Genomic DNA, 24,791 nt, shown 5'->3' on the forward strand with positions numbered 1-24,791 from the left:
CCATTATATGGCAATGGATAATAAGTATACAGCCCCTAAGGTGGACTTTCCAATGTCTGTTTTCATGTTGCTGATTTAAAGCTAGAGTTTCATAAAAAGAAGTAGAATTCAATATTGAATAGATGCAATTTTGACCTTAATTTAGATAGAGGTATGATAAAATACCAGCACCTTCAGTCATCCAGGTATAATTTCTAAATGCAAATTTTATAAAGCAATTGAGATAAATGTGCTTAAATGTAAAGTGATCTGCACCCCCATGTTTATTGCAGCTAGACACCCTGTCTTATAAAGTTTAAAGGGGAGTGGTTAACTAGCACCTCTACCAGGTCCCAGGTGAAAGGAGGTACATCCTGGGAAGGGAGTGATTTGACTTAGGCACGAAGGTAGTGTTACACAGGGTGTGGTGGGGAGTGTGTTTTCCAGTTTATGGCCCTAATCTAACTACCTGTCTTATCCCATATTATAACTATATTTTTATTTTTATTTCTTTTTTTTTTTGTAGTACTTTTTTTTTTTTTGACAGGCAGAGTGGACAGTGAGAGAGAGAGAGAGAGACAGAGAGAAGAGAAAGGTCTTCCTTTTTGGTTGGTTCACCCCCCAGTGGCCGCTGCGGCTGGCGTGCTGTGGCCGGCACACCGTGCTGATCCAAAGCCAGGAGCCAGGTGCTTCTCCTGGTCTCCCATGTGGGTGCAGGGCCCAAGGACCTGGGCCATCCTCCACTGCACTCCCAGGCCACAGCAGAGGGCTGGACTGAAAGAGGAGCAACCGGGACAGAATCCCGCGCCCTGACCGGGACTAGAACCCAGGGTGCCGGCGCTGCAGGTGGAGGATTAGCCTAGTGAGCCACAGCGCCGGCCTATTTTTATTTCAAATGCTTTATAGAAACAGGCCTTCAGAAACTGCAGTGATAAAGAAAATGTGGTATATATACACTATGGAATACTACACAGCCATAAAATTGAAATCCTGTCTTTTGTAACAAAATGGATGCAACTGGAAAGCATTATACTTAGTGAAATAAGCCAGTACCCAAAAGATAGATACCATATGTTTTCCCCATATTCATTTACGTTTGTTCAGTAATATTAAATGTGTTCTTACTGTACAACCAGCAGTTCATGACCTAGGTATTCTACTTATGATCTAATATTCTTAGGAAAGCAGTAGAGGATGACCCAAGTCATTGGGCCCCTGCACCCACATGGGAGACCTAGAAGAAGCTCCCAGCTCCTGGCTTCAGCTTGGCCCAGCCCTAGCCATTGTGGCCATTTGGTGAGTGAGCCAGTGGATGGAAGATCTCTTTATCTCTCTGTCTCTCTTTCTGTGGCTCTGCCTTTCAAATAAACAAGTAAGTATTTTTTTTTAAAAAGTTAAAAAATGACATACAGGTTTTTTTTTTACAAAGAAAGTGATGAAAAATATATGAAAAATGGTCATTTTCATTAGTTATTAGGAAACTATAAATAAGTACCATTTTATTACCTCACACATATTGGATAGTGTTAGGAAACTGGCGCAGTTGTAGCCAGGTGGCCGCATGGCCCAGCTACCTGAGCCAGGCTCCACCCCCATCCTAATGGGATTCGCTGCTCCTGCTTCCCTGCCCGCCCTCAGGCAAAGTTTTAAAAGGGCCTGTTCCTGCACACATGTTCTCTTGGCTCTGCTCTCCTGCACTCCTGGCTCTTCTCTCCTGCGCTCTCTCCTCTCTCTTGGCTCATCTCTCTACTCTATCTTCTCTCCTCTGTCTCTCTCTTATACTCTCTTTCTCTCTTTTTCCTTTGCTGCCCCTTCACTCCGGTCTGTAGGGTGTTCCCCAGTAAACCCTTTCCCTTACTCAGGTGTTTGGTGTTTTTTGCGATGGCTGACATTAATATATAACAGATAGATATACATTTTTAATCAGAAATGACAATTACTGACAAAGGTATGAAAAACAGTGGGAATTGCCAGTAGGGTTCCTTCTGTGGAAAATAGTTTTGCTGTTCCTCCAATGTAAAAAATAGAAATTATCATGTGTCCCAGAAGCTCCACTTCTATCAATAGAAAAATTGGAAACAGCTATCTAAAGAGATCCATGTGCAAGTGTATTTTTAAGCAGCAATATTCCCCATAGGTAAGTGATGAAAGGATCCAGATGTTCAGCAATCATTTCATGGGTAAATGAACAACATACTAATCAGTGCTGCAACATAGGTGAACTTTACAACAATATACTCAATGGCACATTAGCAGGAAGGTAGGTGTGAAGTAGCAAAGAGACACACTGGTGTTACAGGGATGCCAATGTTACAAGCAACAGGTTAACCCACTGCACTACAACACTGGTCTTGCATCAGTGTGCCCATTCTTTGTGACTTAAAAGCCTGAAGTTGCAGATTTGCATGATGTCTAATTCAAAATTATATTAGCACATAACTTATCTAATAATGTAACATTTATATCAACTATTATTTTAAATTTGACATTTGGAGTTTGCAACACAGAATGCATGTGCTTTTTATTTTCTTATTTCCATAAATGACATTCAACATTTAAATCTCAAACTCCATAATTCATCCTGTTATCAGCTTTACAGAAGAGGAAATGAGGCATTGGTTTCTCCTCAAGTATAATTTTAGGAGTCTGAAAGAAATCGTGAATCCCTGGCCAGAGATTATTAATTAAAATTTAGAAATAACTGCTTTTCAGTTCTGGAAAATGTCGATCTCTTCCGCTTTACTTGCCATTTGCCTTTGTTGTCTTTTTTTAAAAATTGAATTTCTGAGTTCCCTACTACCCACTGTGATGTACGATTTGTGACCAAAAACCTATTTATGTCTTACCATCTTATCGTTAGTCACTGAACATACATTTATATCTAAGTCTTAACAATTTTAGTAACTCCAGCCATGAGGCAGAACCGCTATCCTCGTTCTCACTTTTATGTTAGTTAGGCGTTGCTAATGGACAACTTAATACATTATCCCTCATAGTATTTTTTTTTGTCTGTTCTACTTAATATGACTGGTTTAATTCTGTAATTATCACACAGTTATTCTTAAGTGTTGAAAATTAACTGAAATGTGATCCCTGTTAAACATAAGAGTGGGACTAAGAGAGGGAAGAGATGTATAATTTGGGGCATGCTCGGGCTGACTTGCCCCAATTGGTAGAGTTGGAAACATACCAGGGGATTCCAATTCAATCCCATCAAGGTGGCATGTGCCAATGCCATCTCACTACTCCAAGGGATCAATTTCAGTTCACAATTGATCATAATGAAAGGACTAAGAATCAAAGGGAGCACATAAACAAGTCTAGTATCTGCTAACACCAACCGATAGAATAAATAAAGGGGAGAGTGATCCAACATGGGAAGTGAGATACTCAGCAGACTCATAGAATGGCGGATGTCCTAAATAGCACTCTGGCCTCAGAATCAGCCCTAAAGGCACTCGGATCTGGCTGAAAAGCCCATGAGAGTATTTCAGGCATGGAAAGCCAAGACACTCTGGCAAAAAGATCTCTGTGAGTGAGATCCCAGTGGAAAGAACAGGTCTTCAAAGAGGGAGGTGCCTTTCTCTGAAGGGAGGAGAGAACCTCCACTTTGACTATGACCGTGTCTAAACAAGATAAGAGTCGGAGAACTCAAGGGGCTTCCATAGCCTTGGAAACTCATAACTGGTGCATAGGGAGATTACTGATGCCATAAACAGGAGTGTCAATTGGTAAAGTCAACAACAGGAGTCACTGTACACTTACTCCTCATGTAGGATCTCTGTCCTTAACGTGCTGTACACTGAGGCTTAATGCTATAACGAGTACTCAAACAGTATATTTCACTTTGTGTTTCTATGGGGGTGCAAACGACTGAAATCTTTACTTAATGTACACTAAACTGATCTTCTGTAAAAAAAAAAAAAAAAAAAAAAAAAAGAAAGAAATTATCAATTCCCAACTTGACTCTCACTGGGATTAAACATGACAATAGGTCTGATCTGATTTCATCATCATTTAAAAAAAATCATCTATTATTTTTCACTTTATGTTTCTGTGTGGGAGCAAACTGTTGAAATCCTTACTTAAGGTATACTAAGCTGATCTTCTGTATATTAAGATAATCGAAAATGAATCTTGATGTGAATGGAAGGGGAGAGGGAGTGGGAAAGGGGAGGGTTGTGGGTGGGAGGGACGGTATGGGGGGGGGGAAGCCATTGTAACCCATCAGTCGTACTTTGGAAATTTATAGTCATTAAATAAAAGATAAAAAAAAAATGTTAGGCAGGCGTTGATGACGTCATGCATAATTCATAAGGAGGCGTGGTCCTCCTACATCCTGGTCACCGAATCCAACAAACATATTGCTCAGCTTCCGGTTTGGCGGTCGCCATCTTTCTTCAGCGCCTAGTGAAGGAGGACAACAATTTCAACGGCTTTGGGAGTGGAAGGCGACAGCCCCAAGTCTAGCTGGTCAAGCCAGCAGGGAGCAGTAGGGAGACGGCGGCAGCGTGTGACTGACCTTGGCTCGTTGAGGTGTCCACCACAGCGGAAGAATCAGAAAACGGCATCTGGTAACTTACAGCCTTTCTTGCTTTATCACTGCTAGTAGATGTGTTGGGGCATTGAAAGGGCCTGCGTAGTCGCTGAGCCGGGCTGTTGTGGCGCAAACGCTTTTTTGAGGGCAGGTTGGAAAGCGAGAATCGGGAGGGAGTGGAGGACAGCGTGGAGAGGGGGCTTACAAGCAGAAACAGTGGGAGTAGAGGAATTAGAAGATGCAGAGGGAAGCGAGGAGGGAAATGACGAGTAGAACAGGCGGCAGGGAATGGGGGAGGAGAGGCAGGGAGGCGTGCCCACAGAGGTGGGGGAGAGGAAGTTCAGTTTGGAAAGGAGGAACAGAGCCTGGAAATGCAGACTGGGGGAGGGGAAAAGGAAAGCAGGTTTTGGAGAGGGGGCGCCCAAACACAACTGATTCTGGGATTTAGCTGACACGCATTTAATCAACCCACATACCAGGGCTCATGTTTTAGTGTATCAGGCTTTACTGCTCTGAGCCTGGAACCATATTCTGCCGGTCCTAGCGTCTGATATCTGAATGTTTCCTGTAGCGTTTCACTTTTGAATCTTCGTGGTCTTTACTTCCTCTGTAGGGTCTTTAAAATCCTTAGGCGCCCTGACCCTCCCGTATTTGTCCCACAGCTTCTAACAGAGACCAAATTCTAAGGAAGATTAGTTTGCTTTTTAGCTTCCCCCCAATGTAGAACTTTATATGACATTTTCCTTCAGATATATCTCTTCCCTTGCTGTTTGACCCCCAGATTAACTTAGGAGCTAAAGCAGGACCAGGCTCTGTGGCAGACCGTATTTACTTTGCCTCTGAGATCTCATTTTTGGTTGTACTTTCTGTGTAGCCCAGAAATTCTATTTGGATCGTTTAAATTAGTTTTTAGAAAGTTGTCAAATCCAAAATCTGCCTTTGGAGACTTCCATGAACTGACCGTTAGGAAGACCCCTACACCCAATATTGGCCCCACCTCCACAATGCAAATTACATCACCTTCCAATGGAAACTCTTCTTCACTAGCCATTTAGAGGCACACTTCCAGGATATACTTTTATGGAATACTATTCTCCGCAGGGTGTCAGAATTCTTTTCAGAAAACTCTCAGTGTCTCCCCTAAGATGTACCCCAAAGACCGTACATCAAAGAAATACATGTTTGGACTCATAGTTATCAGAAGTCTATACCATTCCCACTAGTATTTTTCCCTCACAGATCCTATCAAATTTGTTATTAATTGTGAGACCCCCCCCCCCTTCAGCTCCCCTGCTGGATGTCCACCTGTGTTCTCTTTTTTTTTTTTTTTTTAATTTTTTTGACAGGCAGAGTGGACAGTGAGAAAGAGAGACAGAGAGAAAGGTCTTCCTTTGCCGTTGGTTCACCCTCCAAGGGCCGCCGCGGCCGCTGCGCTGCAACCGGCGCACCGCGCTGATCCGATGGCAGGAGCCAGGAGCCAGGTGCTTTTCCTGGTCTCCCATGGGGTGCAGGGCCCAAGCACCTGGGCCATCCTCCACTGCACTCCCTGGCCACACGCAGAGAGCTGGCCTGGAAGAGGGGCAACCGGGACAGAATCCGGCACCCCGACCGGGACTAGAACCCGGTGTGCCGGCGCCGCTAGGCGGAGGATTAGCCTAGTGAGCCGCGGCGCCGGCCTCACCTGTGTTCTCTTAAAAGGGTGTAGAAGCTGGTACCTGCAAAGCTGGCATCCCCTGTGCATGCTTGTCCATGTGCAGGTTGCTGCACTTCAAATCCAGCTCCCTGTTAATGGCCTTGGAGAAGCAGGAGATGGTAGCGCAAGTGTTTGGGCCCCAGCTACAATATGGGAGAAATGGATAAAGCTCCTGGCTTTGTGCTAGCCCCGTTCCCATTGGGGCATGAGGGGAGTGAGCCAGCAGATGGAGAATGTGTCTGTCTCTCTCCCTGTCTCCCCTGCTTATAAGTATGATTTTCAAGTGAATAAATAAAATAAATAAATAAATCGCTTTAAAAATCAGAGTTTAAAATTATGTTTCTGGGGCCGGCGCCGCAGCTCACTAGGCTAATCCTCCGCCTAGCGGCGCCGGCACACCGGGTTCTAGTCCCGGTTGGGGTGCCGGATTCTGTCCCGGTTGCCCCTCTTCCAGGCCAGCTCTCTGCTGTGGCCCGGGAGTGCAGTGGAGGATGGCCCAGGTGCTTGGGCCCTGCACCCCATGGGAGACCAGGAAAAGCACCTGGCTCCTGGCTCCTGCCATCGGATCAGCGCGGTGCGCCGGCCGCAGCGCGCTGGCCGCGGCGGCCATTGGAGGGTGAACCAACGGCAAAGGAAGACCTTTCTCTCTCTCTCTCTCACTGTCCACTCTGCCTGTCAAAAAAATAAAAAAAAAATAAAAAAAAAATTATGTTTCTGGTCAGCATGTGAGACAATTATTAGTTGCTACTTGGGATACCCAAATTCCTTAGTAGAGTGCCTGTTTGAAATCCTGGTCATTGTGATTGCAATTCAGCCTCCTGGCTTTGGCATGGCACATCTCTGGCTGTTTTGGGGATTTGGGAAGGGAACCACTGGAAGGGAGATATCTCACATTCATGAGACTCATTTTCTATGTTTCTCTTTCACTGACATTCAAATAAAATTTGTAAAAACAATTTAAAAAAGTCAAAATGGGGTTCAGTATTACTGAGTGGTGAAACTGAGCCTCACTTTTTTTTTTAAGATTTTTATTTATTTATTTGGCAGGTAGAGTTACAGACAGTGAGAGAGACAGAGAGAGACAGAGAGAAAGGTCTTCCTTCCGTTGGTTCACTCCCCAAACGGCCGCAACAGCCGACGCTGCGCAGATCCGAAGCCAGGAGCCAGGTGCTTCTCCTGGTCTCCCATGTGGGCGCAGGGGCCCAAGCACTTGGGCCATCCTCCACTGGCCTCCGGGGCCACAGCAGAGAGCTGAACTGGAGGAAGAGCAAGTGGGACCAGAACCTGGCGCCCGCATGAGATGCTGGTGCTGCAGGTGGAGGATTAACCTAGTGCGCCACCATGCAGGCCCCTGAGCCTCACTTTCCATCTAGCAAGTTTGAATCTAATAATTTGGGCCCTACACTGTTTAAACTCAGCCTCAGTTTTCCTTCAGGATAACCTCAGTAGCGTGTCCTGTGTTTCTTTAAAGATGGTATATTAATACTAAAGCTCTGTTCTTTCCCAGAATTGCTTCTGACAAAAAATCCCATCCTTAAGTACCTTATGTTTTATGCTGGCTTTCTGGTAGATGTCTAGCTCACTCTCATCTAAGAAACGCCGTGTTTCTGGGCCTGATTCAACACTAGAGTCTCACTGTTTCCCTACCTACCCTGTGACGTTGGAAGTGCCCTCAGAACCAACCAACGTAAGTGTTTTCTCCATGGAAATCTGAGAAGTGGGTATGTAGCATGATCTGAAGAAAGTGCCTTTATCCATCTCTCCATGTTCCATTAATGCCTGTTTTCCCAACTCTGTTTTTCTCTCCTCCATCCATAGGGAATGCAGAAAAGTATTGAAACAGACATAGATGAAGGTCTTTACTCCCGCCAGCTGTAAGTGGGTCCAGAGCTAATGATGAGTGTTGAAAATAGGTGCAGCAAGATTATGGTTTGACCCAGAGGCCTCTCTGAATCTGGCAGGTATGTGCTGGGTCATGAAGCAATGAAGCGTCTTCAGACATCCAGTGTGCTAGTGTCAGGCCTGCAGGGCCTGGGTGTTGAGATCGCCAAGAACATCATCCTTGGTGGGGTGAAAGCTGTTACCCTGCATGACCAGGGCACTGCCCAGTGGGCTGATCTCTCTTCTCAGGTACCTCATTTCTGCTTTCTTAACCATTGGAAAGACAAACTCCTTAGACTCCTCATGTAGTTCAGTTCTCTTTTTTAATACTGTAGTACTACCTACGGGAAGAAGATATTGGTAAAAACCGAGCTGAAGTATCCCAACCCCGCCTTGCTGAACTCAACAGCTACGTGCCTGTCAGCACCTATACAGGACCGCTGTTTGTTGAGGACTTCCTTAGAGATTTCCAGGTAATATGCAGGCCTTTATCTTTTTTCCAGATGTTAGTTCTGATTCCTTTAGTAAATATTTACCTAGCAGGGTGACCTGGTATCTTAGGTTTATTGCTTAGGTTTATTGCAAAGAGAAGCCGAGCTGTCCTTTTTCATCTATTTAAAGGAAGATATGGCCATACATTGTGGTACGTGGATTATTGTAGTAGAACTTTGTAGTTCAACTGCTACTGTTTAAGTCTTGAACTCTTCTAGTGTATGGTCTATTTTTTTTTATTTTTATTTATTTATTTATTTATTTTGACAGGCAGAGTGGACAGTGAGAGAGAGAGACAAAGACAAAAGTCTTCCTTTTGCAGTTGGTTCACCCTCCAATGGCCGCCGCGGCTGGTGCTCTGTGGCCGGCACACCGTGCTGATCCGATGGCAGGAGCCAGGTACTTCTCCTGGTCTCCCATGGGGTGCAGGGCCCAAGCACTTGGGCCATCCTCCACTGCACTCCCAGGCCATAGCAGAGAGCTGGCCTGGAAGAGGGGCAACCGGGACAGAATCCGGTGCCCCGACCGGAACTAGAACCCGGTGTGCCGGCGCTGCAAGGCAGAGGATTAGCCTAGTGAGCCGCAGCGCCAGCCTAGAGTATGGTCTAGAGAAAGTCATTTGACTTCTTCTGCCTTATTATTTCCTGTGAATACACAGAAATGTGGGCCTTACAGAGTATTTATGAGACTTAGGCTTAATAGTGCGCCTAATTTTTAGTAAAATTAAATAGCTGATTTTCTATACTAGAGGACTAGGGCACAAGGATCCCTGATGTAGGAGTTGGAATTTATCCTGGTGAATAAATGATGGCAATAAAAAACAAATCCTATAGATTGTGGCTGAATAAGTATTTTAAGAATTCATTTATTTGTTTGAAAGGCAGAGTTACAGAGAGAGAGGGACACACAGAGAGGTTATCCATCCACTAATTCACTCCCCCGATGGCTTAAGCTGCCAAAGCTGGGCTGATCCAAAACCAGAAGCCAGGAGTTTCATCCAGGTCTCCCGTGTGGGTATGGGGCCCATGCACTCGAGCTATATTCCACCTCTTTTCCAGGCCGTAGCCTGGGAGCTGGATTAGAAGTGTAGCAGCTAGGATTCGTACTGTGCCCATATGGGATTCCAGCACCACAGGCATAGGCTTAACCTACAACACCACAGGCAGTGGCCCCTACAACTATTTTCTTAAGTATTGGAGCAATAGGGTTTGGTGGAGATAAACGCAAGATGTTTTCACTGGAATAGTGTTGTTGCTTTTTTTTTTTTTTTGACCCCTCAAGCACAAAAAAATACAGGCAGTAGTGAGTATTAGTTAAAGAAATGAAATAGTTGTTCATCAGATTCTTTACAGGTCATCTTTGATTTTTTGTCATAGTCTCTGAGAGTTCATATTGTTTCACCAGTTCTTACCCTCCCGAATCTGACACACACAGGAAGTATACAACAGTTTGAGGAAGAGAGTTTAACCAGAGGAAAACTTAGTGCTTATTCTCTCTGTTACTTACAGTGTCAGGTTTTTAGCCCAGTCCTATGATTTTTTACAGGTAGTGGTCCTTACTAACACTCCCTTGGAGGATCAGCTGCAGGTGGGTGAGTTCTGCCACAACCATGGCATCAAGCTTGTGGTAGCAGACACACGTGGCCTGTTTGGGTGAGTTTTTATCTTTCCTTCCTTCCTCCAACACTTGCCAGACTCACACTGGGAGGCGTGTATTGCCTTCAGATTCCATTTAGACATCTGAATTTTCAGTTTCACATATTCATTCTCCCAGTATGGCATGATTCGGTGCCACCTAATTGTCACCAGTGTACCGAGTTTGCTTGGCCAGTACTTACTGTATATTGAAGAACCTGCAGTGTCTGTTTTCGTGGGTGTCATGCACCAGTCCTTTTGGTTCCCTCTACAGGCAGCTGTTCTGTGACTTTGGAAAGGAAATGATTGTTATGGATTCTAATGGGGAGCAGCCACTCAGTGCTATGGTTTCTATGGTCACGAAGGTAAGGAGACCAATCCTAGGGGTTCCAGAATAAGCAGGACGGTACCAAATCATTCTTTGTGCTGGCAGTTGAGCCTGCTTCTGAAGTTTAACTCTTTCTCCATATAGGACAACCCTGGGATTGTTACATGCCTGGATGAGACCCGACATGGATTTGAGAGTGGAGACTTTGTCTCCTTCACGGAAGTTCAGGGCATGAGTGAACTGAATGGCATTCATCCTGTTGAGATCAAAGTTCTGGGTATGTCATAGCCATCACAGGGGTGGGCCACAAGTGAGAAGTGGTTGCTTGGAACAAAGGGAAAGTAGGTGAGCCAATGCAAAAGCTATGTAGTAACATGTCTGCACTTCAAACTAAAATAAAAGCCAAGAATGAGTCTGGAATCTTAGCTGGGACTTAGAGAGGTGTCTATGAGATCATAGAAAAAGGAAGTTATAAAGTTACCGAGAGACTTTGGAGTGCATGCCACTAGTGTTTGATTCCATTTGCTTTTAAATTGTTGACTTTAAATTTGTAGTATATCCTTAATATGTGCTTAGTGTAGCTTACGATATTTTGTTGATTCACAGAACCTTAAAATACTTTGATTTTTATCATCTTTGTATCAAATATTTTTGTTTATATGTACCATAAACTTTGCAATACATTATTTACAAAGAAATATAATGAATAAAATCACCCAAATTCTCAGAATTTTTAGTTTTCATCCTGCCTGTCTTTGGGCCCATATTTTCATCAGGTAATATTTTCTTTATGCCTAAAGAATGCCTTTTAACATTTATGTGTACGTGATCATTATTTTTCGTGTCAGAAATTGCCATTATCTTAGTTATTTTTTAAAGAATTTTCTTATGAGTTTAAAGTGTACGTTGACAGTCGTTTTGCTTCAACCCAGAACAACTGTTCTGGGTTACTTGACTGCATTGTTTTCCTCAGTAATTCTTGTTCATACTTTTCTTCCCTTTGTAGTATGCCTGTATTTTCTACCACTGATTATAAGCATTATGATGGTAATTTACCTTTATGTGTTTCTTCATGAGTCATTTCCCTGGGACTTGCTGAATTGATCTCTGAGTTTTTTGCTGTGTGCCATGTTTGGAAAAATGCTAGCCTTTTCTGTTTTTCAAAATAATGCTTTCTCACTGCCCTTCATCCATCATCCCATTTTAAAAAAATATGTATGAGCCAGCACCACGGCTCAATAGGCTAATCCTCCGCCTTGTGGCACCGGCACACGGGGTTCTAGTCCCGGTCGGGGCACCGGATTCTGTCCCGGTTGCCCCTCTTCCAGGCCAGCTCTCTGCTATGGCCCGGGAGTGCAGTGGAGGATGGCCCAAGTGCTTGGGCCCTGCACCCCATGGGAGAGCAGGATAAGCAGCTGGCTCCTGCCTTCGGATCAGCGCAGTGTGCCAGCCGCAGCAAGCTGGCCACGGCGGCCATTGGAGGGTGAACCAACGGCAAAAGGAAGACTTTTGTCTTTGTCTCTCTCTCTCACTGTCCACTTTGCCTGTAAAAAAAATATATGTATGTACTTATTTGAAAGGAAGAGTTACAGAAGGCCATGGGTGGGTGGGTGGGGGCGTCTTCTGTCTGCTGGTTAATGCCCCATATAGCCACAGTGGCCAGAGCTGAGCTGATCCGAAGCCAGGAGCCAGGAGCTTCTTCCAAGTCTCCCACACAGGTGCCAGGGCTGAAGCACTTGTGCCATCTTCCCCTGCTTTGGTCAGGTCATAGAAGAGAGCTGAGTTTGCCACAACACCAGCTCCCCATCATCCCTTCTTAAAGACTTGGATAAAATGTGTATAAGAGCATGTCAGAATCTCATGGTAATTGAAACTAAAATGTTTTTATCTTCAAAGAGCTCTGTAATGCAGTAGGTAATTCTGGTTTTCCAGAAACTTTTAGAAATGCCTTTTTAAACTATCTCATGCTGCACAGTTCACTTATTCTTGGTTTATTCCTTTTCTTTTATTTTACTGTGTCATTTACCAGTCTGTTAGTGGTCTAAATATGATTAATTTTCTCAATAAATTTATTAAAAAAGATTAATGTTAGTGTTATAAATCCTATATATTCACGAAGCTCTAGAAAACAAATGAATATGTTGAGACTTGGAAGATACCAAAGAGACATAAATTTCATTTCTACATATGAAAAATACTTGTGGCTCAGTACAGTGGAATATGACCAAAAAAAGGTTTCTGAAAGAATTTATGGCCAAAATTTTAAAATTTAATGAATGGTAAGGTCACAGGTCATAAGACTCAGTGAAATTAGGTAACAATGGCATTTGATAAACAGTTGTGAAGATTACATACTTTTGGTAGAATTTTGTATATGTTTATTTCTACAGTAATTTTGTAATTTTTATAGAGATAATCTCATTTCCACTGAATCACCTAAGGTGAGCTTTTACATTTAGTGAAAACTTGATGTGATCCTATCATTGAGAAAGAAAAAAAAAAGTTATCCTATCATTGAGGGAAAAAAAAAACAATCAGTTTTCCTGACTGCTTTTAATTATTTCATTTTAGTTGAAAGCTAAAGACAGGCAGACAGCAATCTTTTTTAAGGTTTTATTTAAAGAATGAATTTTTTCACAGAACTTCAGGAATATAATGGTTCTTCTCCCCTATACCCCTGCTTCCCACCCCAACTCCCATCCCGCCACCTCTCTGTCTCCCATCTACTTCTTCATTATGGTTCATTTTTAGTTTGATTTTATATACAGTGGACCAACTCCACGTTAAGCATAGATTTCAACAGGTTGCATCCACACACATACACACAGCATAGAGAGTACAGTTTGAGAAAAGATTTGCAGCCGATTCTCATAGTACAACTCAAAAAGGACAGAGGTCCTACATGGGGATTAAGTGCATAGTGACTTCTGTCGTTCCTTTAACAATTAACACTCTTATTTATGACATCAGTGATCACCTGAAGTTCTTGCCATGGGCTGCCAAGACTATGGAAGCCTTTTGTGACCATAGACTACATCGTTATCTGGACATGGCCATAAGCAAAGTGGATGTTCTCTCATCCCTACATCCTTCTTTGATGGTCCTTTCTTTCCTCTGAGATTTCACAGAGATCCTCCATATAGGATGTTTTTTGCCAAAGTCTTGGCTTTCCATGCCTGAAATTCTCTCACAGGCCTTTCAGCCAGACAAGGGAGCCTTAAGGGTTGATTCTGAGGTCAATGTTATTTACTGTGAATGTCATTCTAGGAGTCTGCTGTGTGAACTGCTTCCCATATTTGCCTTTCTTTCCTTTTTAATTCTATGATTATTACCAGGCACTTGATGTTACAAATATGATCACTTTTACACTTAAACCTATCCATATGTTGACTTTAACATTTAATATGACCACTTTAACAGTAAAGATGGCATTTGTACCACCAATTTTTATGTGTTTGGAGTCCCATGTCCATTTTTTAGGCTGTACCCTTGGAGTTAAGTCTGCATGACTGTATGCAGAACTGTACTGCTTTACAATTATAGACTACCTCCTCCCTCTCTTATTCCCTCTCTTGTTTTTAACATGTATCTTTTTCCAATTGAATTAAAATACATATGATTAACTCTTATGTTACATAAAGAGTTCAGTAGATAGTATGAAGAAGAGAAAAGGAAAAGAAAGAAAACAGAGGAAAAATACACAAAATAAAAAGTGAAAATAATAAACTCTCCCTCGACAGTCAGGTCAAGGACTATTCAAGTCACTGATTCTAAAAGTGTCATTTTTGCTTCTTTAGCTTTTATTTTAGAAGTTCTGTTCTCCCAAGTAAAGGAGACCATATGGTATTTGTCCCTTTCTTTGGGACTGGGTTATTTCACTAAGTATGAGGTTTCCCAACTTGCTCCATTTTGTTGCAAAGGAACGGATTTCATCCTTTTTTTTTTTTTTTAACTGCCATGCATTCCATAGTGTACATATCCCACAATTTCTTTATCCACACTTTGGTTGATGGACATTTAGGTTGCTTCCATGACATAGCTATGGTGAATTGAGCTGCAATAAACATGGAGGTGCAGATAGCTCTTTGTTTACTGATTTCATGTCCTTGGGTAAACTCCCAGGAGTGGGATGGCTGGGTCATATGGTAGGTCTGTGTTCAGATTTTTGAGGTATCTCCGTACTGTTTTCCACGGTGGCTTTACCAGTTTACATTCCTATTGTTGCTTGTTGATTTCTGTACATGAGCCAATCTAACAGGGTGAGGTGAAACCTCATTATGGTTTTGATTTGCATTTCCTTGACAGCTAGAGATCCTGAACATTTTTTCTTGTGTCTGTTGGCCATTTGATTTTCATATTTTGAAAAATGCCTGTTAAAGTCCTTGGCCCTTCTCTTAACTGTGGTGTTTGTTTTGTTCTTGTGGAGTTTCTTGATCTCTTTGTAGATACTGTTTATTAATTGTTTTTTGGTTGCATAGTCTGCAAATAGTTTCTCCTGTTCTGCACTTTCCTGACTGTTTCTTTTGCTGTTCAGAAGCTTCTCAATTTGAGGTAATCTCATTTGTTCATTTTTGCTTTCACTACCTGTGCCTCTGAGGTCTTTTTCAGGAATTCTTTGCCTGTTGCAATGTCTTGAAGGGTTTCCCCAGTGTTCTTGATTAATTTTACAGTGTCGTGGCATAGATTTAGATCTTTAATCCATGTCGAGTGGGTTTTTGTGTAGGGTGTAAGGTAGGGGTCTTCATACTTCTGTATGTGGGCATCCAGTTTTCTCAGCACCATTTGTTGAAGACAGTGTCCCTGCACTAGGGGTTAGTTTTAGCTCCTTTGTCAAATATCAGTTGGTTGTAGAAGTTTGGATTGATTTCTGGGGTTTCTATTCTGTTGCAATTTTGTCTAGTACCAGGCTGTTTTGATTATAACTACCCTGTAGCATATCTTGATGTCAGGTAGTGTGATGCCTCCAGCTTTGTTTTTGTTGTATAAGATTGCTTTAGCTATTTGAGGTCTCCTGTTCCCCCATTTGATTTCAGCATTATTTTTTCTAGATCTGAGAAGAATGTCTTTGGTATTTTGATTGGTTATCGCATTGAATATATAAATTGCTTTTTGGCAGAATGGACATTTTGATGATATTGACTCTTCCAATACGCGAGAATGGCAGATTTTTCCTTTTTTTATATCTTCTTCTATTTTGTTCTTTAATGTTTTGTAATTCTCATTGTAGAGATCTTTGAAATACTTGGTTAAATTTATTCCAAGGTACTTGATTGCTTTTGTAGGGTTGTCCTTGGAAATTCTTTCTGAGCCATGGCATTGTCTGTGTATACAAAAGCTGTTGATTTCTGGGTGTTGTTTTTGTATCCTGCTACTTTACAAAACTCTATTATGAGTTCCAAAGGTCTCTTATCCCCTAAATACAGAATCATGTTATCTGCAAATAGAGATAGTTTGACTTCCTCCTTCCCAACTTCTGTTCGATTTCTTTTTGTTTGTTTGTTTGACAGGCAGAGTGGACAGTGAGAGAGAGAGAAAGATCTTCCTTTTTGGTTGGTTCACCCCCCAGTGGCCGCTGTGGCTGGCGCGCTGCGGCTGGCACACCGCGCTGATCCGAAGGCAGGAGCCAGCTGCTTATCCTGGTCTCCCGTGCGGTGCAGGGCCCAAGGACTTGGGCCATCCTCCACTGCACTCCCGGGCCACAGCAGAGAGCTGGCCTGGAAGAGGGGCAACCGGGACAGAATCCGGCGCCCCAACTGGGACTAGAACCCGGGGTGCTGGCGCCACAGGCGGAGGATTAGCCTATTGAGTCATGGCGCCGGCTTGATTAATTTTTCTTGCCTAATAGCTCTGGCTAAAATTTCCAGAGTTATATTGAATAGCAGTGGTGAGAGTGGGCATCTCTCTCTCATCCTAGAATTCTGTGGGAATGCTTACAAATATTCCCCCCTCAATGTGATGCTGGCCATGGGTTTGTCATAAATTACCTTGCTTGTGTTGAGGAATGTTCCTTATAAACCCAATTTGCTTACAGCTTTCATCGTGAAAGGGTGTTGTATTTTGTCAGATGCTTTCTCTGCATCTGTTGAGATAATCAAATGGCTTTTGTTCCTCAGTTTGTTAATGTGATTTATCATATTGGTTGATTTTCAAATGTGCAACCATCCCTGCATACCAGGGATAAATCCCATTTGGTCTGGGTGAGTGATCTTTCTGATGTGTAGTTGGATTCATTTGACCAGTATTTTTTTTTTTTTGGACAGGCAGAGTGGACAGTGAGAGAGAGAGACAGAGAGAAAGGTCTTCCTTTGCCGTTGGTTCACCCTCCAATGGCCGCCGCGGCCGGCGTGCTGTGGCCGGCGCGCCGCGCTGATCTGAAGCCAGGAGCCAGGTGCTTCTCCTGGTCTCCCATGGGGTGCAGGGCCCAAGGACTTGGGCCATCCTCCACTGCACTCCCTGGCCACAGCAGAGAGCTGGCCTGGAAGAGCGGCAACTGGGACAGAACCGGCGCCCCGACTGGGACTAGAACCCGGTGTGCTGGCGCCGCAAGGCGGAGGACTAGCCTAGTGAGCCGCGGCACCAGCCTTGACCAGGATTTTATTGAGTATTTTTTCTTCTGTATTCATCAGGGAGCTTGGTCTATAGTTTTCTTTCTCTGTTGCATCTTTTCTAGGTTTAGGAATTAAGGTGATATTGGCTTATTGGGTGGATTCCTTCCCCTTAAATTGTTTTGAATAATTTGAGAAGAACTGGGTTTAGTTCTTCTTTAAATTTATGGTAGAATTCAGCAATGAAGCTATCTGGCCCTGGGCTCTTCTTTGTTGGGAGGGCGTTTATTACTGATTCAATTTCTGTCTGGTTATGGGTCTGTTTAGGTTTTATTTATGGTGTGTCTGTTGTTAAATTTCCATTACCATCTCTAATTTTATCGATTTGAGTCTTATCACCTTTTTCAGTTAGTTGGGCCTATGTTGTGTCAATTTTGTTTATTTTTCCAAAAAACCAAATCTTCATTTTGCTTATTTTTTGTTTCAATTTTGTTGATTTCTTCTTTAATTTTATAGTTTCTTTTCACCTACTAGCTTTGCATTTGGTTTGCTGTAGTTTTTCTAGATCCTTGAGGTACTTAGAGAGTTCATTTATTTTGTGACTTTCCAGTTTCTTAAAGTAGACACCTATTGCTATAAACGTTTCTCTTACCGTTTGCTGTATCCCACAAATATAGATAGGTTGTATTGTCTTCTTGCTTCCTGAAATTTTTTGATTTCTCTTTTGATTTCTTCTACGACCCACTGTTTGTTCAGGAGCATCTTGTTCAGTCTCCACGTGTTTGTATATGCTTTAGAGATTCCCAAGTTGTTGATTTCCAGCTTCATTGCATTGTGGTCTGAGAAGATACATGGTGCGATTTAAACTTTTTTGAATTAGCTGAGACTCGCTTTATGACCTAGCATATGGTCAATCCTAGAGAAAGTTGCATGCACAGGGGAGAAATATGTGTACTCTGTAGCTGTGGGGTGGAAGGCTCTGTAAATATCTGCTAGGTCTGTTTGATCTGTAGTATCAAATAGCTCTGTTTGTTGCCCTGTTGATTTCCTTCCCTCCCCTCCCCTCCCCTCCCCTCTCCTTTCCTTTTTTGACAGGCAGAGTTAGACAGTGAGAGAGAGACAGAAAGAAAGGTCTTCCTTCCATTGGTTCACCCCCCAAAATGGCCTCTACGGCCGGCACGCTGCGCCGATCCGAAGCCAGAAGGCAGGTGCTTCCTCCTGGTCCCCCATGCGGGTGCAGGGCCCAAAAACTTGGGACACCTTCTGCTGCCTTCCCAGGCCACAGCAGAGAGCTGGACTGGAAGAGGAGCAGCTGGGACAGAATCCGGTGCCCCAACCGGGACTAGAACCCGGGATGTTGGCGCCTCAGGCATAGGATTAGCCTTAGTGAGCCGCAGCGCCGGCCATCCTGTTGATTTTCTGTCTGTTTGATCTGTCCCTTGCTGAAGGTGGGGTATTGAAGTCCCCTATTTCTATGATATTTGAGTCTGTATCTTCTTTTAGATCCCATAATAATTCTTTCAAATAGCCAGGCGCCCAGTAATTAGATGCATACAGATTTATAATAGTAATGTCTTTGTGTTGGATTGATCCTTTAATCATTATGTAGTGTCATTCTTTGTCTCTTTTTAATAGTTGGTGTGCTAAAGTCTATTTTGTCTGATATTAGGATGGCCACTTTTTTCGTTTCTGTTAGCTTGGAATACCTTTTTTCCCTTTCAGTCTACAAGCATCTTTGCTGGTGAGGTGTGATTGCTGAAGAAAACAGATAGATGGGTTGCCTTTCATTTTCTTTTTATCTTTATTTAGTCAATATAAATTTCCAGAGTACAGCTTATGGATTACAATGGCTTCCCCCGCCCCATAACTTCCCTCCCACTCACAACCCTCCCATCTCCCGCTCCCTCTCCCATTTCGTTCATATCAAGATTCATTTTCAATTCTCTTTATATACAGAAGATTGATTTAGTATATGTTAAGTAAAGAGTTCATCAGTTTGCGCCCACACAGAAACAGAAAGTGTAAAATACTGTTTGAGTACTAGTTATAACATTACTTCACATTGGACACACATTAAGGAAAGAGATCCCACATGAGGAGTAAGTACACAGTGACACCTGTTGTTGACTTAACAATTTGACACTCTTGTTTATGGCGTCAGTAATCACCCTAGGCTCTAGTCATGAGTTGCCAAGGCTATGGAAGCCCTTTGAGTTCGCCGACTTCGATCTTATTCAGATAGGGTCATAGTCAAAGTGGAAGTTTTCTCCTCCCTTCGAGAAAGGTACCTCCTTCTTTGAAGACCTGTTCTTTCCACTGGGATCTCACTCGCAGAGATCTTTCATTTAGGTCTCTCTTTCTTGTTTTTTTTTTTTTTTTTTTTTGCCAGAGTGTTTGGCTTTCCATACCTAAAATATTCTCATGGGCTCTTCAGCAAGATCCGACTACCTTAAGGATTGATTCTGAGGCCAGAGTGCTATTTAGGACATCTGCCATTCTATGAGTCAGCTGGGTATCCCACTTCCCATGTTGGATCGTTCTCTCCCTTTTTTATTCTATCAGTTAGTATTAGCAGACACTAGCCTTGTTTGTGTGATCCCTTTGACTCTTAGATTTATCAGTGTGATCAATTGTGAACTGAAATTGATTACTTGGACTAGTGAGATGGCATTGGTATGTGCAACCTTCATGGGATTGAATTGGAATCCCCTGGCACATTTCTAACTCCACTATTTGGGGCAAGTCAGCTTAAGCATGTCCCGCATTGTACATCTCCTCCCTCTCTTATTCCCACTGTTATATTTAACAGGGATCACTTTTCAGTTAAATTTAAACACCTAAGAATAATTGTGTGTTAATTACAGAGTTCAACCAATAGTACTAGAACAAAAAAAAATACTAAAAGGGATAAAGTATTACATTGTACATCAACAGTCAGGGCAAGGGCTGTTCAAGTCACCGTTTCTCACAGTGTCCATTTCACTTCAGCAGGTTTCCCTTTTGGTGCTCAGTTGTCGCCGATCAGGGAGAACATATGATATTTGTCCCTTTGGGACTGGCTTATTTCACTCAGCATGATGTTTTCCAGATTCCTCCATTTTGTTGCAAATGACTGGGTTTCATTGGTTTTGACTGCTGTATAGTATTCTATAGAGTACATGTCCCATAATTTCTTTATCCAGTCTACTGTTGATGGGCATTTGGGTTGATTCTAGATCTTAGCTGTTGTGAATTGAGCTGCAATAAACATTAAGTTGCAGACAGCTTTTTAGTTTGCCAATTTCATTTCCTTTGGGTAAATTCCAAGGAGTGTGATAGCTGGGTTGTATGGTAGGGTTATATTCAGGTTTCTGAGGAATCTCCAGACTGACTTCCATAGAGGCTTAACCAGTTTGCATTCCCACCAACAGTGGGTAGGTGTCCCTTTTCCCCACATCCTCTCCAGCATCTATTGCTGGTAGATTTCTGAATGTGAGCCATTCTAACCGGGGTGAGGTGAAGCCTCATTGTGGTTCTGATTTGCATTTCCCTGAGTGCTAGTGATCCTGAACATTTCTTCATGTGCCTGTTGGCCACTTGGATTTCCTCTTTTGAAAAATGTGTGTTTAGGTCCTTGGCCCATCTCTTAAGTGGGTTGTTTGTTTTGATGTTGTGGAGTTTCTGGATTTCTTTGTAGATTCTGGTTACTAATCCTTTATCTGTTGCATAGCTTGCAAGTATTTTTTCCCATTCTTTGGTTTTGACTGCACGTGCATCCGGGGTCTTTTCTAAGAAGCCTTTGCCGGTACCTATATCTTGCAGGGTTTCTCCGATGTTCTCTAATAATTTGATGGTGTCGGGTCGTGGATTTAGGTCTTTAATCCATGCTGAGTGGATTTTTCTGTAAGGTGAAAGGTAGGGGTCTTGCTTCATGCTTCTGCACGTGGAAATCCAGTTGTCCCAGCATCATTTATTGAATAGACTGTCCTTACTACAGGGATTGGTTTTAGATCCTTGATCAACTATAAGTTGGCTGTAGTTGTTTGGGTTGATTTCTGGTGTTTCTATTCTGTTCCATTGGTCTACCCATCTGTTTCTGAACCAGTACCATGCTGTTGTAACCAGTACCATGCTGTTTTGATTACAACTGCCCTGTAGTATGTCCTGAAGTCTGGTATTGTGATGCCTCTGGCTTTGTTTTTGTTGTACAAGATTGCTTTAGCTAATCGAGGTCTCCACTGTCTCCATATGAATTTCAGCTTCATTTTTTCCAGATCCGAGAAGAAGGTCTTTGGTATCTTGATTGGTACTGCATTGAATCTATAAATTGCTTTTGGGAGAAGGGACATTTTGATGATGTTGACTCTTCCAATCCATGAGCATGGAAGATTTTTCCATTTCTTGGTATCCTCTTCTATTTCTTTCTTTAAGGTTTTGTAATTCTCATCGTAGAGATCTTTAACGTCCTTGGTTAAGCTTATTCCAAGGTATTTGATTGTTTTTGTGGCTATTGTGAATGGGATTGATCTTAGAAGTTCTTTCTCAGCCGTGGCATTGCCTGTGTATACAAAGGCTGTTGATTTTTGTGCATTGACTTTATATCCTGCTATTCTGCCAAACTCTTCTATGAGTTCCAATAGTCTCTTAGTAGAGATCCCCTAAATAAAGAATCATATCATCTGCAAAGAGGGATAGTTTGACTTCTTCCTTCCCGATTTGTATCCCTTTAATTTCTTTTTCTTACCTAATGGCTCTGGCTAAAACTTTCAGAACTATATTGAATAGCAGTGGTGAGAGTGGGCATCGCTGTGTGGTACCAGATCTCAGTGGAAATGCTTCCAACTTTTCCCCATTCAATAGGATGCTGGCCGTGGGTTTTTCATAAATTGCTATGATTGTATTGATGTATGTTCCTTTTATTCCCAATTTGCTTAGAGTTTTCATCATGAATGGACGTTGTATTTTATCAGATGCTTTCTCTGCGTCATTAGAGATAATCATATGGTTTTTCTTCTGCAGTCTGTTAATGTGGTATATCGCATTGATTGTTTTTGCGAACATTGAACCATCCCTGCATACCAGGGATAAATCCCACTTGGTCTGGGTGGATGATCTATCTGATGTGTTGTTGCATTCTATTGGCCAGAATTTTATTGAGGATTTTTGCGTCTATGTTCATCAGGGATATTGGTCTGTAATTCTCTTTCAATGCTGCATCTTTGTCCGGCTTACGGATTAAGGTGTTGCTGGCTTCATAGAAAGAATTTGGGAGGATTCCCTCTTTTTCGAGTGTTCTGAATAGTTCGAGAAGAATTGGAGTTAGTTCTTCTTTAAATGTCTGGTAGAATTCAGCAGTGAATCCATCTGGTCCTGGGCTTTGCTTTGTTGGGAGGGCCTTTATTACTGTTTCAATTTCTTTCTCTGTTACAGGTCTGTTTAGGTTTTCGATGTCCTCATGGTTCAATGTAGGTAGGTTGCATGTGTCCAGGAATCTATCTATTTCTGATAGGTTTCCGTGTTTGCTGGCATACAAGTCCTTGTAGTAATTTCTGATGATTCTTTTTTTTCTCTCTTGCACATTTTAGAATATTTCTTTATGTTTCACTGTGGTGAGTTTAATTACAATGTGTCATGGTGAGGATCTCTTTTTGGTCATGTTTATTGGGGGTTCTGTGAGCTTCCTGTACTCAGATGTCTCTGACCTTCTCCAAACCTGGGAAGTTCTCTGCAAGTATCTCACTAAAAAGGCCTTCTAATCCTTTCTCTCTCTCCATGCCTTCAGGAACTCCTAGAACCCAAATGTTGGTTTTTTTAATAGTATCCTGTAGATTCCCAACAATATTTTTTCTTTTCTTTGGTTTGACTGTATGCTTTCCTGTGCTCTGTCTTCTAAATCCGATATTCTCTCTTCTGTTTCACTGACTCTGTTTTTAAGGCTCTCTAATGTGTTTGTCGTTTGATCTATTGAGTTCTTCATTTCATTATGATTTCTCTTCACTATCAGCATTTCATGTTCTACTAGTTGCTTCGTTTCATTTTGATTCCTCCTTAAGATTTCATTTTCTCGAAGGAGATTTTCTATCCTGTCCAGTAAGGATTTCTGTAGGTCGAGAAGTTGTTTTTGAAAACTTCTTATTGTTCTTATCATAAATGTTTTGAAATCCGTATCTTGCATTTCTTCTATCTCATCATCTTCATAATCTTGAATTGGGGTGTCTTGTTCATTTTGGGGGTGCCATAATGTCTTCCTTGTTCTTGTTTCCTCAGTTTCTGCATTTGTTGCTTGGCATTGTGGATGCTCTTTGGATTCTTCTTCCCTTGCTGTGGTGTTTTTTTCTTGTTATACTATGACTGTATTAAGTGGACTGTCTGCTTTTGATGGAGCCTTAGAGGCTTGAGCTGGGTGTGGCCTGAGAGCTCTGTTTGTTCCTCAGGGTTAAGGGTGTGCCAAAGGTGACACTCCCAGGTTAGGCATGGTAAATCTCTCTTTCTTTTCTTTCTTTTTTTTTTTTTTGGATTCAGAAGGGAAGTAATTCTGCACAGCTGAGTGGAATTGAAGGTAGTTAGCAGGCGAATGATGTACCCACAGGAGCCATAGATCGGAAGCTGTTTCCCAAGGACCACACAGGGAATCTGTTCTGCACTCAGTGTGGGCTCAAATTCTCTTGCAGTCTCCCACTGGGTTGCCAAGGTTACCAAATTGTTGTGTCTCTGGAGAGTACTCACGTGAATTCCATGAGTTCTCTCACCCACCATCTCTTGTTTCACAGTCTCAGTTCATCAGCACCACACATTCACTAGGTCCCAATTTCCTGTTATTTCACCCCCCCACCCCACTCCCAGAGTTAGGTTTTTCTGCTTAGTTTAGTTTGCCTAGTGAACTTTCTCCCACGGGGTTTCAAGCCTCGTTCCCTCTAGTCTCCTCCTTCTGCTCTCCCACAGGTGTCTCGGGCTATTGAGATTCAGCTCACCTCGTGTTCCAGCGCTGGTGTGTTGATTCTGCCGCTGGTGTCCCGAGCCGTGGGCTCCCACACCCTCCACGCAGGTCCACGTGAATCACTAGTTCCGGAAGAGTTTCCTCTGCTGTTTCTTCCCCTACTCTTCCTTGAACCTGCAGTATCTCCACTTTTATTAAACTGTCTCTTCCCAGACTGTCAGTGTGCTCCCTTCCTATTCCGCCATCTTGCCGCTCTCTGTAGATGGGTTTTCTTTTTAATCCATTCAGCTAGTCTGTGTCTTTTGACTGTAGAGTTGATACCATTTACATTCAGTGTGACTATTGTTAAATACTGTCTTTTTTCCTGTCACCTTTCCTTAAGTAGAGCTGTTTATGTATTTTGGTTTTTCTTTGTATTCTAGCTAGGTCGTTTTCCACATTCATCTTCTTTGTAGTGAAGTTCCTTTTTTTGTGTTTCTGTGCAGCACATACTTGAGCCAGTGTTGTAAGGGCTGCACATGAACATAAAAATTCTTTCAGTTTCTGTTTGTTGTGAAAATCTTTACTTCCCCTTCATCTGTAAATGGTGGCTTTGCAAGGTACGGTATTCTCAGGTGGAAGTATTTTTCTTTTAAAACTTGGAATATATCATGCCACTTCTCCTTGCCTGTAAGGTTTGTGATGAGAAGTCGGGGGTGAGTCTGATTGGATTCCTCAGAGTGTCATCTATCAGTTTCTCTATGGCACATTTTAAGATCTGTTCTTGGCTGGCACCGCGGCTCCCTA

General features: G+C 42.5%; 1 protein-coding gene across 1 annotated transcript in view; it reads left to right on the forward strand.

Annotated features, from left to right (window-relative positions):
* The first annotated feature begins 4,361 nt into the window (after window positions 1–4,361).
* The window catches only part of LOC149119170 (ubiquitin-like modifier-activating enzyme 1), a 37,558-nt gene continuing 17,128 nt past the window's right edge, over window positions 4,362–24,791 (forward strand). The window contains exons 1-8 of the mRNA XM_089325123.1: window positions 4,362–4,553; window positions 7,780–7,896; window positions 8,028–8,083; window positions 8,171–8,339; window positions 8,426–8,563; window positions 10,128–10,234; window positions 10,491–10,581; window positions 10,689–10,821. Of these exons, the coding sequence (XP_089181249.1) occupies window positions 7,780–7,896; window positions 8,028–8,083; window positions 8,171–8,339; window positions 8,426–8,563; window positions 10,128–10,234; window positions 10,491–10,581; window positions 10,689–10,821 (811 nt within the window). The 5' untranslated portion in view covers window positions 4,362–4,553. The remainder of the gene's footprint in view (window positions 4,554–7,779; window positions 7,897–8,027; window positions 8,084–8,170; window positions 8,340–8,425; window positions 8,564–10,127; window positions 10,235–10,490; window positions 10,582–10,688; window positions 10,822–24,791) is intronic.

This window comes from Oryctolagus cuniculus, chromosome Y (assembly GCF_051225735.1).
Source record: "Oryctolagus cuniculus isolate XC-2025 breed Fujian yellow rabbit chromosome Y, ASM5122573v1, whole genome shotgun sequence".
NCBI classification, from domain to species: domain Eukaryota; kingdom Metazoa; phylum Chordata; class Mammalia; order Lagomorpha; family Leporidae; genus Oryctolagus; species Oryctolagus cuniculus.